At 45.3% G+C, this 13,998-nt stretch overlaps 1 protein-coding gene across 2 annotated transcripts in view; it reads right to left on the reverse strand.

Moving 5' to 3' along the window:
- Nucleotides 1-212: 212 nt before the first annotated feature.
- Nucleotides 213-13,998, reverse strand: part of MASTL (microtubule associated serine/threonine kinase like) — a 74,447-nt gene continuing 60,661 nt past the window's right edge. For both annotated transcript variants that reach the window (XM_068235688.1, XM_068235687.1), the window contains exons 10-12: nt 8,671-8,784; nt 7,006-7,107; nt 213-3,562 (exon numbers count right to left, since the gene is read on the reverse strand). In XM_068235688.1, coding sequence (XP_068091789.1) covers nt 3,405-3,562; nt 7,006-7,107; nt 8,671-8,784 — 374 coding nt within the window. In that variant the 3' untranslated portion in view covers nt 213-3,404. The remainder of the gene's footprint in view (nt 3,563-7,005; nt 7,108-8,670; nt 8,785-13,998) is intronic.

Below are 13,998 nucleotides of genomic sequence, written 5' to 3' on the forward strand. Positions count from 1 at the left end.
GATTGTGGATCATACAATATGAAAAAATTACATGGCGAATATCAATCATTTCTTGATCCTATTTTTTAACTTCCCACTTTGCAATGTCTTATCTTTTTCCCCATTTCAGTAAAGTTCCTCTTTAAAGTGCAATATCTAAAACCCTTTAATAGCCTTTAAAACAATCCCATCTACACACAGGACTGTAAAAGTATGAAGTTTAAGAAACAAGATTTCAAATATTAAATTACTTTATTTTACATAAAGATTTACACATTCAGTACATGGCTTAATGTAAGCTGCATACAGTATGGACCCAGGTCCAAAAAGCATGTTAGTTCATGGTGTAGGATACCAGATCCAGTTTAAAAAGCAAGCCTGTAGTGACTGCAATGGTAACAACCCTTTTTCTTGCAATAGAAGAATGGCTAAAATTCAGCTAAAGTATCATGTTTTTGGGATGTGGAATCACTACTTGCGGGTTCTTCAGGGTACCTGCACTTTAAAGGGATTATTCAATGTAAAATAAACCTTATACCTTCTCAGATAGAGGTAAAAGACCTACCGGTAACAAGTGATCATAACTGTCTCAAAGCCCCATCTCTGCCAGCTTTAATGGGTTAGACCAACCCCATTTCAGAGGCGTGTCATGTTACCCAAAGTACCACAGAATTTCTCTGAAAGGGGTGGGAGCTACATGCCAGAAGACACCAGACATGGAGCTCGGGGACAGAGGTAAAAGACCTGGCAAGTGATCATAACTTTATCTGAGAAGATCATAGAATGTTTATTTTACACCTAATAGTCTTTGTTACGTAATCCTGTAATAAGAGAAACAAGAGACACTAGCATGGCACACCTGATCCTGGAAATGCTAGCAGTTCAGGTGTAATGCAGATTCCTCTAGTTAGAATACTCACTTGAAACAAGTCTGTAGAGTAGGAAGTGTCAGAGGAAAGTCAGAACTAAGGATGAGCCAGCAAGTGCATGTTGGTGGCCCTGTCGCTGCTTCTTGTCAATGCACTGCAAGGTGCTCTCCATCTTCCAGTTTTGAAGGCAGAAGTGTCAGGAAGATGGAGAGCAGCGTATTGGAGAGAGGCGGCGATGTAAGCGAATTAACAGATCCTGCCACAGCTTGCGTCAACAAACATTCAGGTTTTGTTTCATGTAGGCAAGACTGACTTGCATGCTTGCCAGCTCATTCCTGGTAAGAACTTTTTCCATTTAGGTGATGAACTCTGGCAGGGCCATTTCAAACCCGAACACTGTAAACAGTGCATGGGGGCGTGGCTTCAAACCTCCTATACCACGATGTACTAAAATACAACTTCCGGCAGACTCACTTTTCAAAACTAGCACAGGAAGGAGCATTAAACGCCCAGACAATGTAATCTCACCTAGGATGCCCTAATCCTGTCGTCCCCCCCCTCCAATTTGGCAAGTGAAAAATGAATAAAAATCGAGTGGCACAAGAGGATAGAACAATTGATGCTCTCCAATCAGATTCCATTTTAGAAGCTATGTATTTTTTTTGTGTATTGGGTGACTTGTTATATGATGAATTGGCTCCATAAGTGCACAGAGCTTGATGCAGAGTTTGTAGATAGTTGACAAATGGTGCAAACCTGAAAAGGTTCACGCCAAAGTGGCCTCCACATCTCAGAGACAAGAAATCCTGTGCAGAAACAGCAGTACAGCGAATGATTTCCCGAGAGTTTTACCTAGGCAAATTCTTATCGAAAAATCTTTACACAAGGTCTATGTGGAGCCTCCTGAGGCTGATTAGGGAAACCCCTGGAGCAGTCTACTACTGGTTACAAGAGAAGTGAAAGGAATATGGACAGAAAAAATGCTGATTTCCTTTTAAAAATGCTATATTTGCCTATTGCCTGGACAATGTCTTCTGAGACAAAAACACAGACGATTACTCCTCAAGGTCTGTATCCATGGGCTGCTTGTTACGACCATGTCACTCAAACTAATAAAGCCTTCAGATTAGAATTAAAGACAATTTGCACTCTTTTTCAACCAATGGGCTAACAATTCAAACGTTTCTATGAAAAATGTATACTTAGCTGCCATATGTCTTTTCTGTTAGGTTTCCCCTCCTTCTCAAGCATCGCCACTTAGCCCAGCTGTCTCCCACAAACAGGCACCCCCAACCAGCATCCAAGTACCTTTGTCTGCCACATGAAATGTCCAAAGGTAGAGTTAGCTCACCATCAACACTCAAGAGTGTTGGTAGTTGGTTTACTAATAATATTTGTTGTTTGTCTCTCACATGATTGCACTAACAGACAGGCACCTCCAACCAGTGTCCAAGTACAGTCCAAATGCTAGAGGACATTGGAGGGTGTTAAGGCTAAATACTTACCTGCCCAGACTTCATCCCTCTAGGCAGGTCATCGGCCCGCTAAGCTCAGCACTTCCTCCCACGGCCGTTTTTTTTTCTCGAATGGCCTGCTGTGGATCTGGACACAGCATGACCCCAGCTCGGCAGCTGCAGTCTCATTGGTGGCTGGCTGCGGAGGCTTCCAAAGTTCTTTAGCAGTCTTAGGAGACACTGCCAAGGAGGGAGGCGGAACATCACCTGTCATCTGAAGACAATGGGCCAGTTAAGTATTTAGCCCTACCACCCCCCCACATTCCATAATCATTCAGACAGAGCCTAGTAGCATGACAGACTTTCTGCCTCAAGTAATTGATAATTTACGAACAATTCTTCGTATGAATGATTGCAAATGAGCATTTGGGACCACTAATAGACAAAAATCTCCTAACCAATCCCTTCAGACTGAAGGGGTTGATCCAAAAATTGGATTGATTTCATTAATCTGATCGGACTGGTTAGGAGATTTTAGCCATTAGTGATCCCAAACAATTGTTTCCGATCGTTAATATGAATAATAGTTTGTAAACGATCGTTCAGCAAATATATTGCTAGTGACCTCCTCCAGACTAGAGGTGAAATATGAGATGCAAATAATTCTGCCTTGCATGCAAATAGTATGCATTTTGGAATAGGGACAATCAAATTCACTTCCTGCCAAGTTTCAAGCTGGATACAATTTGCATGCAAGGCCAAAATTATCTCCACCTCTTTGATCATCTCTATTAAAGACAGACTGCATGCTCTGGGGATGCACTGGGACTTGGTCAAGAAGGAGACCATGATGGCATTAGACATAAGTGGCCAACACACCAGAGGGATGGCAGTACACTTACTCAGATGCAGGTTTACTGTCCAGTTCAGCTTCTCCACTTTGTAACTTTTTTTAATCACTACAGGTCTGCTTTAAATATTGCAAAGGCAGTGCTGTAAAGTTTAGGGAGGGAGTAAGACACATAAGTTAAAATAAAAAATATACAAGACAGAGTCCAGCTAAAACACTTAAAGGAAAAAAAATACTGGAGGGGTTGAACAGCTACAGACTAAATCCAGACACTTTGAGGTGCTGAGCATTATTCCTGGCTTCAAAGTAGGTAGTGTCCGTTTCATCATCCGGCTGTGGTATGAAGGGCATGGGCTGGTGCTGCAGGTTCTCCCACTCAAGCCCATGGAACAGAGGGTGAGCTCTTAGTTCTGTAAAAGGAAAAAGTCAACTACAGCGATTCAACAAACAGCAGCGTCAAAGCAGTGGCAAGAGTTAAAGCTTAAAGTGGACCTGAACTCTTGCACAGGACACAAGAAAAAACATAACAGAAATGCACCCCTCATTTGTGTCTAATCACAAGTTGTAATTTGATCCCTCCCCTGTATCACATGACTGCCTATGGCAGATAAGCAGTGAAGCCCATTTGAAAGTACAGGCTGTAAACAATATGTCTGCTTCCAAAGAAATGTTTTCTGATTAAAGGTTATTATGCTGTTGTGTATATTTTAGAGCAGAGAGGAGTTCTGGTCCACTTTAAAACAAACGAGAGGGATATGGAGGCTGCCATATTTATTTCCTTTTAATACCAGCTGCGCTGGCTGTCCTGCTCATTCCTCTGCCTCTAATACCTTTAGCCATAGACCCTGAACAAGCCTGCAACAGATCAGGCGTTTCTGACAATATTGTCAGATCTGACAAGATTTAGCTGCATGCTTGTTACTGGTGTTATTCAGACACTACACACTGCAGCCAAATAGACCAGCAGGGCTGCCAGGCAACAGGTAATGTTTAAGAGGAAATAAATATGGCAGCCTCCATATTCTTCTCACTACAGTTGTCCTTTAACCACTTGAGGACTGCAGTGCTAAACCCCCCTAAAGACCAGTACATTTTTCCCTAATTGCCCACTGCAGCTTTAAGGCATAGCTGTGGGGTCGCACAACTCAGCACACAAGTGATTTCCTCCCCCCCTTTTCTCCCCACCAACAGTGTTTCTTTTTTTAAATAAATATTTACATTACTATTTTATTAATACATTTTGCTTGCTTTGTTTTTTTTTTTTAAACCCCTTCCACCCCTCAGCCAGCCAATCCTGGCAATCAGCTGTCATAGGCTTCTGCCTATGAGAGCCGATCGCTCTCAAGTGCCCCAGGGGGACAGCTGAGTCACACGGCTGTCCCCAGTACAGCGCTGCTGCTGATCGCACTGCTGTACATGTAAATAGACGGCGATCGCCGCTCGGAGACTGAAGGCCCTCCCCCCGAGCAGGAGATGCACGCAAACTGCAGCCCCAAGACTTGATGCCAATCGGCGTTAGGCGGTCCCGGGGCTGCCGCGGCCGCCACACCCATTGGCTTGGGGCAGTCTTGTAGTAGTTAAATACATTAGCCTCCGTGGTGGTAAGTAGAGATGGGCCGAACGGTTCGCCGGCGAACGGTTCCAGGCGAACTTTGGGGGTTCGCGTTCGCCTGCATCAGGCGAACTTTTGCGGAAGTTCGATTCGCCCCATAAAGCTGTATTGAGCAAAATTTTTCGCCTCCATTTTACTGTCAGCAGACATGTTATTGTGAAACACACTGCTTTCAGTGCTAAAGACCCCACCCACCCTTCAAGCTAGGTCCTTTTATACCATTTGACTCAGTTGTCTGCCTACACTAATTAGTTATGGGACAGCTGCTACACACTCTGCTAGGGAGATTTTAATTGGCCTCCCACCTCCCTCCTCCCCTTCTACCTATTCCCTCCTCCCTCCTACCGGAGGGAGGAGGGTCTCTTCTGCCAGGGAATTATACTATTTTAAAAACCAGTATACATCATACCATAGCCGGGAATCGAACCCAGATCTCACTGTGTGGTGGGCACATCACCCTAAGCACTGTACCACTACAGTAGTAAGTGAAGCTTGCCTAAAATTTAACATTTATGCTCAACGCAATAGAACCATTAGGTTGCTTAAAGGAGAACTGTAGTGAGAGGTATATGGAGGCTGCCATATTGATTTCCTTTTAAGCTATACCAGTTGCCTGGCAGCCCTGCTGATCTATTTGGCTGCAGTAGTGTGAATCACACCAGAAACAAGCATGCAGCTAATCTTGTCAGATCTTACAAAAATGTCAGGTAGGAGAGGGAGGGGGAGGATTTCGCCGCGGAGGGGGGCTTTGAGGTGCCCCCCCCGCAACACCCGGCAGGCAGGAGCGATCAGACCCCCCCAGCACATCATCCCCCTAGTGGGGAAAAAAGGGGGGCGATCTGGTCGCTCTGCCTGCACGCTGATCTGTGCTGGGGGCTGCAGAGCCCACCCAGCACAGATCAGCTAAGACAGCGCTGGTCCTTAAGGGGGGGTAAAGGGTGGGTCCTCAAGTGGTTAAAAGGAAATCAATATGGTAGCCTCCATATACCTTTCACTACAGTTCTCCTTTAAGCAACCTAATGGTTCTATTGCATTGAGCAAAAATGTTAAATTTTAGGCAAGCTTCACTTCTGTAGTGGTACAGTGCTTAGGGTGACGTGCCCACCACACAGTGAGATCTGGGTTCGATTCCCAGCTATGGTATGATGTATACTCATGTATGTATCCCCAGCTATGGTATGATGTATACTCATGTATGTATTCCCAGCTATGGTATGATGTATACTGGTTTTTAAAATAGTATAATTCCCTGGCAGAAGAGACCCTCCTCCCTCCGAGGAGGGAATAGGTAGAAGGGTAGAAGGGAGGAGGGAGGAGGGAGAAGGGAGGAGGGAGGAGGGAGAAGGAGGGAGAAGGGAGGAGGGAGGAGGGAGAAGGGAGGAGGGAGGATAAAATCTCCCTAGCAGAGTGTGTAGCAGCTGTCCCATAACTAATTAGTGTAGGTAGGCAAATGGTATAAAGGACCTTGCTTGGAGGAGGGAGGGTGGGTCCTCCAGCAATCATGTGTATTTCACTCAATTATGTGTGGCTCCAGGTATTAGAGCTTTTGAAACATGTTTTCTATCATTTTTCCAGCTGATAGAATGTTTTAAAACTTTGAAAGTTCGCCTCCCCATTGAAGTCTATTGCGGTTCGCGAACTTTTTCGCGAACCGAACCTTTTGCGGAAGTTCGCGAACAGGGTTCGCGAACCTAAAATCGGAGGTTCGGCCCAACTCTAGTGGTAAGCCACCGGGAGCTTATTGGAGATTATAGCGAACAGCAGGCGTTTTCACTCACCTCTCGGGGGATCCAGATGTCGGTAGCCGTTCTCCTTCCTGCCCTCCGAGGCTCTGAATCACTCTGGTGAGATCGCCGTCAGTGATCTCACTAGAGTTACAGCGCCACCCGGAGTACGGAGGAAATATTCCAGCGCTGGAGCCCAGGGAGGTGAGTGAGTGCAGCCGCTGCTGCTGCAGGCATTCTGGCGGTATGATTTTAGGGTCTGAAACGCACTGAAAAGACCCTAAAATCTGGAAATAATCATACCGCCAGGGAGGTTAAGGGCCTTTCACTAGGTGTAAATTTGTGTGTTTTTTTCGCATAGCAATGATTTTTTTTATAAGTCAGTTTCCACTAGATTAACACCCTCCCCCCGAGTAACAGTTAGAAAAACGTGACAATATTTGCTTTGCCACCACACTAATGTGTCACAGCACACTACTGCTACTACTATAAGACTTGCAATGAAAGCAGACTATACCTTTTAGTCCTGCTCTCTTTGTGTTATCTAGGGTGAGGAGAATGTCTATGGCACCGTGAGCATTGACAGAAAGGGTTTCATCATCTTCTGGCCACGGGATGTCTGGAGAGAGAAATAATTACAATAGGCAAATCAGCACCATGTTCTTGTGAATTAACGTGCACCTCTGCTGTATGTTTGAATGTGAAACAAAAAAAAAAAAACATTTACGATGACTGTATTCCCTCTTTTATCCCCCAATGCATTAATGGCTGACTAATTCATTAAGCAACAGGAAAACATGGTGGAAGCTCTGATTGGCCTCATACTGGGGCTGGCACTGCACTACTCTCTTCATGTTTGCTCTTTGGGGCAGGCTGGCTCAGTGGCACAGGTAGAAGCAGAGGACCTCTTTGGGATAGGCTGGCTCAGGAGGACCTCTCTGGGATAGGCTGGCTCAGTGGAACAGGAGGACCTCTCTGGGGTAGGCTGGCTCAGTGGCACAGGTAGAAGCTGAGTACCTCTCTGGGACAGGCTGGCTCAGTGGCACAGGTAGGAGAAGAGTACCGCTCTGTGATAGGCTGGCTCAGTGGCACAGGTAGAAGCAGAGGACCTCTTTGGGATAGGCTGGCTCAGGAGGACCTCTCTGGGATAGGCTGGCTCAGTGGAACAGGAGGACCTCTCTGGGGTAGGCTGGCTCAGTGGCACAGGTAGAAGCTGAGTACCTCTCTGGGACAGGCTGGCTCAGTGGCACAGGTAGGAGAAGAGTACCGCTCTGTGATAGGCTGGCTCAGTGGCACAGGTAGAAGCAGAGGACCTGTGTGATAGGCTGGCTCAGTGGCAGAGGTAGAAGCAGAGGACCTCTCTGGGATAGGCTGGCTCAGTGGCACAGAGAGATGCAAAGTACCTATCTGTGATAGGCTGGCTCAGTGGCAGAGGTAGAAGCAGAGGACCTCTCGGGCCACACTACGAGTCTCCTCCCACCCACAGATGACAATCTCTTAGCAGTTTTGGTTAAGGCTTAAAAAAAAAAAAATGCTGTGGCAGTTTTTCAGAAAGGGGGTGTGGCTATTAAACAAAACCTGGATTTTACGGCACAAGTGGTTTCCTTTTTAGACATTTATTCCTGCTACTTTTATAACTTCTGCTGCCTGTGACGATAGTGCGGGGGGGGGGGGGGGGTATTTGTACACTGGAGGTCCGCTTTAAAGCCATTGTTACCCGATCAAAAAAACAAAAAAAAAGTCAGATACTCACCTAAGGAGAGGGAAGGCTCTGGTCCTAATGAGCCTTCCCTCTCCTGGTGCCCTCCGTGCTGCGCTGGCTCCCCCGCTCCAATCCCCCCCACGGGGGACTTCGGAAGTCTTCGGGAGCACTCGGGCTCCCGAAGACAGACTGCCCCATACTGCGCATGCGCGAGTGGCCCGTCTTCGGGAGCCTGAGTGCTCCTGAAGACTTCAAAAAACCTCCCTTCGCGGCGGAAGTGCCAGTATTTGATCGAACTGGTCGAATACTGCTACGGGGGATCCTGAGCGGGACTGGGCACCGGGAGAGGAGAGGGAAATCTCATTAGGACTCAGAGCCTTCCCTCTCCTTAGGGGAGTATCTGACTGTTTTTTTACATCAGGTAACATTGACTCTAAGTACTTCATAAAGAATTACTGGATGATTATGGAGAAGCAGTACCTCTCTTTAAAATATTCTGGAACACGTGTGCTGGGGTTTCATCATTGAAAGGAGGTATTCCGGTCAGAAACTCAAATAGGCAAACTCCGAGGGCCCACCAGTCCACCGCCGGTCCTGAACAAAGACATAAAAGCACTCAAAAATTAGACAGATTCCAGATGCACAAAATGTGCCAAGTACAAAGACTTACCATACCATCAGAACTCTAGATGTTCTCAGGGATGCTATGAAACTGCTCCCAGGAGACAGTTGTGGGGTGTCAAATGTCTAAGTATGCCATGGTGTGCGACTGTAAGACTGATTCTCACTTTGCACTTCTGAATCTAAAACCTTCTGCGGTGTACTATTTTTGCAGTAAATACGCAAGTGTGTTACTTCACAGAAAAAAACTATAAATGAACTAAAAGAGTGGTGGAAATGCAGCACAACCCCAATATAATGTACAGTCTTCTAAAGATATGCTTGTGTCTAAACCAGAAACATCAAAACACTTTGGGTCATGGGAAATTTCGGCTCTGACCACACATTTATGCTCATTGCCCGAATTCATGTCCAACCAATTCTATTGAGGTCATTCGCTAAGCGTTCCTTATAAATTGTAGGTCATCAGATGGTAGGTGTCCATTATGACCCATTCATTTCATTTTCAGTCTATATTCCAATACACCATCCAAATGGTTGAGATGTATTGAAAATGTATTATGGAAAATCTTGTAAATTTGACTACCTCGAGAGGGACAGGCGCAATGCCTCAGATGCTGGGAGCAGAAAAAGCCTTATACTCCATACGGCTATGGCAAGAATCAATTTCTTCCATTCTAAACCATTCTATTCTCTGATGCTCATTACTGCTGAAGCCTGCTGAAGAATACCAAAGACACAGCCAGGCATGTACAATTCAATGGGAATGGCGCTGGAACGATGAGACATAGTGAGGACCGGGAAGGCTCTATGGTATCCAGAGCTTTAACGATATCACAGAAAAGTATCTAACATGAATCAGGTTTCCTCACTTCAAGTTCACTTCAACTCCCGCACAGACCTTACCCCAACCCCCTTAAAATATGTCCATAACTACACAATGACCAAAACCTATACTTCCATTACATCATCATCACATATAATCCATCCACTAGGGGCTGAAACGCCAACATCAGACTTCAAAATTAATTGTACGTCTGAAATATTGTTCATGGCCAACAACCGCCTCCCACAGTGCTGAATCATGAAAGTGTGTCAAAACCACACTTTGGAGAATATTAAAATATTAATAACTTAAAAAAGGTGACAAACAGGTGCCAACAGGAGATAAAACAACAAGAGGTAAGGGTGGACATGAATATTGTTTTCATTAAATAAAGCCTTCAATACCATCAACAGCAGCATCTTTTCTTGGAGAGTCAAGTCCACAATTACTTCTCATTTTAAACTGTTTTATCTCCAGTCGGCGCAACTTTTTTTTTTCCTTTTGAGTGATCATATCCACCCATACTGAAGGGCTGTGACCCATCCCTATCCCAGAGACTATTTATACCCAAGTGGGGTCAGGGTCATTCTTTCCACCTGCTCATACAGTGGTTGCCTTAGCGGTTACCTTGTAGCCATTTATTTTTCCGTTGAACATTAAAGTACCCCTGAACTATGGGGGGGGGGGGGGGGGGATGAATTAAGCCCATGGTGGGCTCGGTTTCCTCCTCCTGAGTGTCCTGATACTGCTCATTGTCCTTCAGGGTTCCTCCTATTCCCCAGTTCTCTAAATATTTGAGGGTATCCTTCAGTGGAATATGTTTCTTGAAGTTCCCCAAGCGGACAATGTGCGACCCAAAACTGTGCATAAGCTAGAAACACACATGCACACAAAGCAAGAACTTATCCACAAGCGCTGGCTTTCACTGCTCATGTGCAGTCCTGGACTGGAACCTGTGCAGTTCGGAATTGCACTGCGCTGCTTGTAGGAACTTCCAGAAGGCTCTGGAGGCAAGAGGACCGAGGACAGGAGGACCGAGGACAGGAGGAACCCCCCCCCCCAGATAACGAGCAGCGTCAGGACGCTCAGGAGAAGGTAATCTAGCCCACCATGGGATTTATTCAATGAATTTTTCTATGATTCAAGAGTACTTTAAATTCTGCACTATAATGGCTCTCACTTTCATCTATTTTGTGTTTCTTCTGCAATAAAAAAAAAAGTATTTGTGATAAATGTTACTGTTTGGTGCACAGTCCAATGGAACATGTGGAGTTCTGCTTTAATACAAAGCCAGCCATCCAAGCCTAGGCATTCCATGCAGAATCACCAAGCAAACCCTTGTGAGCCAGTAAACACATGCTGCTCTGCAATCACCACCTGCTTGTTAGTGTACTACAGCTTCATCAGCAGCAAGAAGGAAAGAATGAATATATAAGTACCAGCAGTAGCCACAAGCTAGATGAGCCAGAATACAAGCACATTGCTGAATCCAGTCCTTAACCAATTCAGGGCCGCACTTGTGGCTGCCTCAACCTGATGTGATGTAGTTTTACACCAGCAGCTCCTGTGCATGAGGCACAATTGCCTGTCCCTCCCGGCACAGAAATCAGCTGTCTTTAGACCTGACCACTGTGAGCCAACCACAGCGATCAGGATGTGCATAATGAGGCTCTGGTACTTATGGGGCCAGAGCCTTTGGTGCCAAATTAGTTAAAGTTAATGTATGGTCTTTAATATTTAATGCTAAAATAGATTTCATATTTGCTTGGAGCTCCATCTTTTGGTGGGAGAGGTAATGTTTATGAGGAAATAATGGAGTCCTGTTCTACTGCTATAGTAAACCAAAGTCTATGTTTACAGAAATATACACTAATTAAATCCTGGCAAGGTGAAATATGATAATGGAGTCCTGCTGGTCCATTTTTAAGCTGCATTCGTTTGCATTGAAAAAAAAAAATTGCATAACCTTGCATCAACATGGGATGATTTGCATTCCATTGACCATCCATACTACTGACTAAGTGACTGATTATATCTGTGTGCAGATGTCCCAGTTTTGAACATCTAATGTCATACTTCCCCATTTTATATTAAAAATAAATACTGGTAAATGTGTTTTCAGTGCATAAATTAAAAAAAACAACAAATCGCTGTGTGTAATCTGAAGTTTCATGCAGGAATTAGAAAAGTGCCTTCTGATCTGACGATTTTTTGTTGGATCAGGTAACAATCTTAATTTATACACACTTTAAATCAAACTAAGCCGTTAAAAAGAATCTTGTGTGCGGCGGTCCAAAAGTACCAGCAAGATATCTGGCATGACGGGTCTTCCTGTCAGAGCTCAGCCTGATGCCATTGTCTTCCCCCCTCCACGTTGCCCTTTTGCCCCCCTCCATAGTGTCAGAATGTGGTTCTAGCCTGACTCTTGTGTCCATGAAAATGAATAAACTGCACGACTAATTTAAAAGTACCGTATATACTCGCATATAAGCCGACCCGCATATAAGCCGACCCCCCAACTTTTACCTGAAAAAACAGGGGAAAATGATTGACCCCCATATAAGCCGGGGGTAGGAAATGCTGGCCGCCTTATTCCCCTAGTGTGTCCCAGTATAGCTAGTAAAGTGCCCAGTATGGGTAGGTAGTGCCCCAGTATAGCTAGTATAGTGCCCAGTATAGCTAGTATAGTGCTCAGTATAGCTAGTATAGTGCTCAGTATAGCTAGTAAAGTGCTCAGTATAGCTAGTATAGTGCTCAGTATAGCTAGTATAGTGCTCAGTATAGCTAGTATAGTGCTCAGTATAGCTAGTGTAGTGCTCAGTATAGCTAGTGTAGTGCTCAGTATAGCTAGTATAGTGCTCAGTATAGCTAGTATAGTGCTCAGTTTAGCTAGTATAGTGCCCCAGTTTAGCTAGTATAGTGCTCAGTATAGCTAGTATAGTGCTCAGTATAGCTAGTATAGTGCTCAGTATAGCTAGTATAGTGCCCAGTATAGCTAGTATAGTGCCCAGTATAGCTAGTATAGTGCTCAGTTTAGCTAGTATAGTGCCCCAGTTTAGCTAGTATAGTGCCCCAGTTTAGCTAGTATAGTGCTCAGTATAGCTAGTATAGTGCTCAGTATAGCTAGTATAGTGCTCAGTTTAGCTAGTATAGTGCCCCAGTTAAGCTAGTATAGTGCCCCAGTTTAGCTAGTATAGTGCCCCAGTTTAGCTAGTATAGTGCCCCAGTTTAGCTAGTATAGTGCTCAGTATAGCTAGTATAGTGCCCTGCCCCGCACTGCCCCACACGCTCCCTCCCTCCGCGGCCGCTGCTGCTGCTATTACCTGCTTCAGCGGCCGCTTCCTAATCCGGGTTCCCCTCTTCATCCTGCGGACTCCGTAAGTGTATCACAGCAGCGCGCCCGGCGCTGCTGCAGTGACGATGCAGGGGCCAGGAAAGAGCGGTTCCCCTGGTAACGGTGAAGCAGGTAATAGCAGCAGCGGCCGCGGAGGGAGGGGGCGAGCAAGCGGGCGGGCGGGGGGCGCAGACCACCACCCACGACTCGCATACAAGCCGACCCCCCAACTTTTGGCCCCCTTTTTGGGGGTCAAAAATTCGGCTTGTATGCGAGTATATACGGTAACCCAAGGTGAGATATTTACTTAAATACTTAATTTCCTGGCACCCCTGCTGATCGTAATGGTCAGTGGTGACAATCTCACACACTTGAAACAAGCATGCAGCTAATCTAGTCAGACATCAGTCAAACATCTGACCTGCATGCTTGTTCAGGGCCTATGGCTTGAGGCTCCTACACACATCCAATCTGCCCAACTATCTTCTAAACTTGGTCTGTTTGAAGACAGTTGGGCGTGTGTACGACTGGCAAAGAACAAGACTGCCAAATGATAACAGGTGGTTTGCCAAATCCATCCGGCAGATCATCCTGAGCAACTACCATGCAGCTTGGCCACATGTCAAATCTTCTAAACAACTTATTTTTGAATGCGGATATGTTGTGCAGTTTTTTCGTTTAGCTTGCCCACATAGCAAGTATATTGAATTGGTTGTTTAGTCCGTTGGCGTGTGTGCGTACTTGTCATGTAAATAACTTGTTGTGTGGTTGGTTGTGTATTATGTTGGACGTGTGTATGAGCCTTAAAAGTATAAGAGGCAGATGATCAGCAGGACAGCCAGACAATGTGCATTGTTTAAAACGAAATAAATATGTCAGCCTTCACATGTCTCTCCCCTCAAGTTCCATTCAAGCATAATACAAGTGTTCGTTTCTGACCAATGTCTATTGCCTATAGCAGTCTTCAAGTGACCCTGATGGGGGATTAGCCATAAAATATACATACCTGGGGCTTCCCCCAGCTGCC

Source organism: Hyperolius riggenbachi, chromosome 5 (assembly GCF_040937935.1).
Source record: "Hyperolius riggenbachi isolate aHypRig1 chromosome 5, aHypRig1.pri, whole genome shotgun sequence".
In the NCBI taxonomy this organism is placed as follows: Eukaryota; Metazoa; Chordata; class Amphibia; order Anura; family Hyperoliidae; genus Hyperolius; species Hyperolius riggenbachi.